At 37.8% G+C, this 4260-nt stretch overlaps 1 protein-coding gene across 1 annotated transcript in view; it reads left to right on the top strand.

Annotated features, from left to right (window-relative positions):
- Positions 1-3277: 3277 nt before the first annotated feature.
- The window catches only part of LOC111408667, an 8035-nt gene continuing 7052 nt past the window's right edge, over positions 3278-4260 (top strand). Inside the window, exon 1 of the mRNA XM_023038401.1 lies at positions 3278-3737. Coding sequence (XP_022894169.1) covers positions 3579-3737 — 159 coding nt within the window. The 5' untranslated portion in view covers positions 3278-3578. The remainder of the gene's footprint in view (positions 3738-4260) is intronic.

Below are 4260 nucleotides of genomic sequence, written 5' to 3'. Positions count from 1 at the left end.
TGCTTGTTTTTGCTCCTACTCTTGCCGAACTGATCTCCGCACTAAGTAGACCCTATTACTAGGGTCTTGCCCTATTCGGTCGAAGACGCTAACTGACCTTTGTGCTTCATTTTCCTGATGGAAATTGTCCCCCAATTGCGGTTCTGCTGGCTAGCTTCCTTGCACATAGAATGTGGCTTCAGTACCCACTCCTCTTTCGAGGGGGCGCTCTCTGTGCTGGCTCACATGGCCTCAGGAACAGGATGCCGGGGCTTCCTGAACTGGATATGATTTCTGTGGCATTTGAGAGCCCTGGTGACCTCGAGCTTGCATGAAAAGTTCATGCATTGCCATATTCTGGGCTGCGATGTCTCTCATGCCCGCAGCTATTGGAGTCATTCCTTCGGTGAGCATGGCTGTTCTTTCACCTTGGCAACGCCGGTGATGGGGTCTCTGGTGGGTAACATTGTTACGAAACACCTCTTCTTCAGAGGCCTCTCTCATAGGGTTCTCGTCTTCATGGTTGTAACTCATCTTATTTCCTTTTTTAAGGGTGATAAGAACTCGGATTATAACTTGACTTTGTTCTTTTTCAAGAACGTGTCCTTTTCAGGGTAAGTCTCCGGTCTTCCGGTGGTTTCTCCGGTGGAGAATGCAGAACTTTGGATGGAAGAATTTTCCACAGACGGCGCCAATCTGTTGACCAACCGATAGCTACTCTACGTATTCCTCCCTGCGCACAGTCAAATGCACACGGCCAGAACCAACGGGGATGGAGGCGGTCGCATACACTCCGATGGTCAAATTAGCCTCAGGTGGTCGGAACAATACCAAGGTTGTGCTCAATAAAGGAGAGGAGAATATATATATATATATATATATATATATATATGCTTGTTGTGGAAAGCTACGCTGTAAGAGTTTCATTACCTTTGTCTCTTGCCAAACATTGGGTATTTATAGGTGAGGAGATTCATTGGATGTGGGACACGTGTATGTATCTGACGGTGTGAGGCGTCTGCTCATAGGCGTCAATCAGCCGCGTCTATAGAGTGGGCGAGTAATTACTTCTCCCGAGTTGAGTTGATATAAAGTTGATACGTCACATCAACTAGGCTCATGGAGACGTCAAATTAATTGAATTTTGGGGGCAGAAAGGATCTTGACATAGATCTCTTTCTGAAATTGATGGCGGATCTTCTAGCAGAGAACTTCGGCTTGAGGGGCGAGAGCTCCTCGGTCAGTTCGGTAGATTGTCCGTGTTTTGCATTGTGTTAGCAGATGGTGGCTCCACTTCAGATGGATGTCGCACACCTCGTACGACGTGGTTGTAGAATTTTCGAACTGTTTCAGATGGGGGCGTAACAATTATATTTTTTATTAAATTATCAGATTGAAAACTTGATCATGGGTTTGGATAAGTTGCACTGGAGGTTAATGAACTTTCACTCTAGTTATAATCGAGTCATTAAGTTTTGATTAGGAGCAAATAAGTCACTAGATTTTAATGAACCTACTGAAATTAGCCGACGAATCCGTCAAAATTAATCAAATGCTAACATTTTCATCACACCCACATATCGATAACTTAAAAGGTCACTGACCTTTTATTCTGGTTGCAATCAAGTCACTTAGTCCTTATTCTTCATAGAATAATATTTGTGGAAATTACAGATACTAATAGATTTGAAATTCCCATTTCATAAATCAGAAGCATATTTAGTATTTTCACAAATCAGAAACTTTTATTAATTAATTAATATATATATAAAATAATTAATCTAACAAATCCTAATTTCAAACCCCCTAAATTACCTCACTTCTCTCTCTATTCTCACATTTCAACCATGGCTCTCAATAGTCGCGAAAAAAAAATGAGACAGTTGGTGCTGGAGTGAAGCTAATCGAAGCAGCATCGTCGTCACCCAACTCCAATCCAACGACGTTGGCTCCTCCGTCTCTTCTCCTCTCCTGTATTGCATCAGATCCATCGCGACATAGTTTTTCCCTTCGCGAATCTGTGATGGCGATTTTGTGGCGGTGACTGTAGTGGTGGATCTGGCGGTCTACGTGGATGTGGATTTGAGATGGTGTTGATGGGTGGTCGTATGGTAGTGTGGTAGTGGTGTGGACGACGATGCAAGGCTGCGATGGTATTGGCGGCGCGGTGGTGCGCATTGTTGACCGGTTTGTTTTGAAGTGGTGGGTGGATCTGCGGCATTGGATCTCGAATGATAATATTGTGGTGTTTTCTGCTATTTGTTGATTTGTTTGAAGTAGTGGTATTTAGTAAGGAGGTGGTGGTGGTTCTGACAGTGGTGGTGACGGTGGTATTACTGGAGATGGTGATGAGATAATATTCACAAGTGTTGATGATCACAAATTATTTTGTTGATCTGTGCCATTAAATTGATCAATTAGTGATCAATAAATAATAGGCGACCAATGAGAAAAATAAATTGTGACCAAGAAATAATGTATGACCTAAATTTTTTTTTTTATTTGTGACCAATAATTTGATAATCTGTGGCTATCTAATATGTAACGAGTTATAATATTTGTGATCTGTAACTAATTAATAAGTTGTGACCTATATATTTTTTATTCATGATCGATGAAAAAATTGTGACTTATAAATTTTTTGAATTGTGACTATAAAACCATTTGTTATATAAAATTTTTTATTTGTGATCGAAAAATAATATGTAACTAACAAAATCCTTGATCCATAACCAAATTGTATAGATATGTGACCTTAATTATTTAATTAATAAAATATATAATTACTTAATTAAACTATAAATAAATTTTAATAATTATCTTATTTTTGAAATTTGAAATTTTTATTCTTATTTTTGAAATGGGCAATAGTTATCTTTTTAGTTATGAAATTTTTCCATAATATTATACGTAAATTCAAAAAAATTTATTTTTTAATTATATATTTTTCATCAATTTACTATTTTAAAATATATTTTTACAATAAAATAAGACTTAAATAGGCTCTAAACTTTCATCCTAGTTGAAACTAGGTCAATTGATTTGGCAGCAAATGAAATTTGTCAAATGAATTATAAACAAATTGGCATGCCCTAAAGAAAAATGATCATTAGCCAGACTCAAAAATTGGGGGAAAAAAAGCTGGTGTGACAGTATGTTGTTGGATTTTATTTTTTAAAAAAAAATTCAAACTCTTAAATTAGACATCGACACGTGTACAACTTGTTTTTAACCCTATTTTTCAACCTATTTCTGTAGCATTTCTCTGTCCTAAAACACGAGAAATAATTGGGTAGAACAGTTACACTGTCCTGAATGACGTGACCATCCAACGAGGAGTCGTCAAGGAACTGTTTCACCACGTATTACGGTACGCAAGCATCTCTCCTAAAACACAACTGGTACCTTTCCCCACTAGCTCAACCATCCCTCTTTCTCTATCTATCTATAAAAGCTTGTTCCGATTCTCGTTGAGAACTTCCCCAAACCCAAAATGCACAGATATATATAGAGAGAGACATATTTATTCAGGCAAACCATTCTAGGTTTTGTGATAAAATTTGGTAAAGAAGATCTTCAATCTCCATTTATTTATAATAATGGCGAAGAAGAGAAAATCCGATGCGACGAGGCTGGATGAGGTGGATCGAACCATGTACTCTACCTTCTGTAGTGCGGCTAACTCCCTCTCTCAGCTTTACAGCCAGGCCATGCACCACCAGAGACTCTCCTTTCAGGCTGGTGAACGCCACGCGTTGGTCAGCACCTTTCCTCAAAATTTTGTCGGTTTTACTTGGATTTTTTTTTTCTTTTCAAAATAGAGCTTCTCTTGAATGGGGTGTGTAAATTTTTTTTGAGGGAATTCATCTTTAATTTCATTTGTAAGGATAAATTGTCTGCTGCTCAGCACCGCGCCGACTCGACGCACAATTTTTTTTTTTTTTTTGCCGGTTTTACTTTATGGGTTTCCTTTAATTCAGCTCTCTTTTAATCGTTCGCATTTTTGTACGGTGTTGGGTGTTGATTTATTTTTTATTTCACCTGTAGATATATTCGGATGATGTGTGTGAAATAGTTTCATTTTTGTGTTTTAATCCTCCTAAATTTGTTGGCCCTTGTCTAATTTCGTTTAGGAATTTTGATAATTTGTAAAGAATAATAATAACTGGTATGCTGGTTCCTTTTCACTAGGTTTGTACTGTGTATCAGTAATTTAACTGCTCTTTGTTTATCATCTTATATACGAATTTTCATAATGTTTATTTCGTTACTTCTTGTTTC

The sequence above is a fragment of the Olea europaea genome, chromosome 14 (assembly GCF_002742605.1).
Source record: "Olea europaea var. sylvestris chromosome 14, O_europaea_v1, whole genome shotgun sequence".
Taxonomy (NCBI): Eukaryota; Viridiplantae; Streptophyta; class Magnoliopsida; order Lamiales; family Oleaceae; genus Olea; species Olea europaea.
The sequence above is the reverse complement of the archived record's forward strand: the minus strand, read 5'-3'. Positions and strand labels throughout refer to the sequence as shown.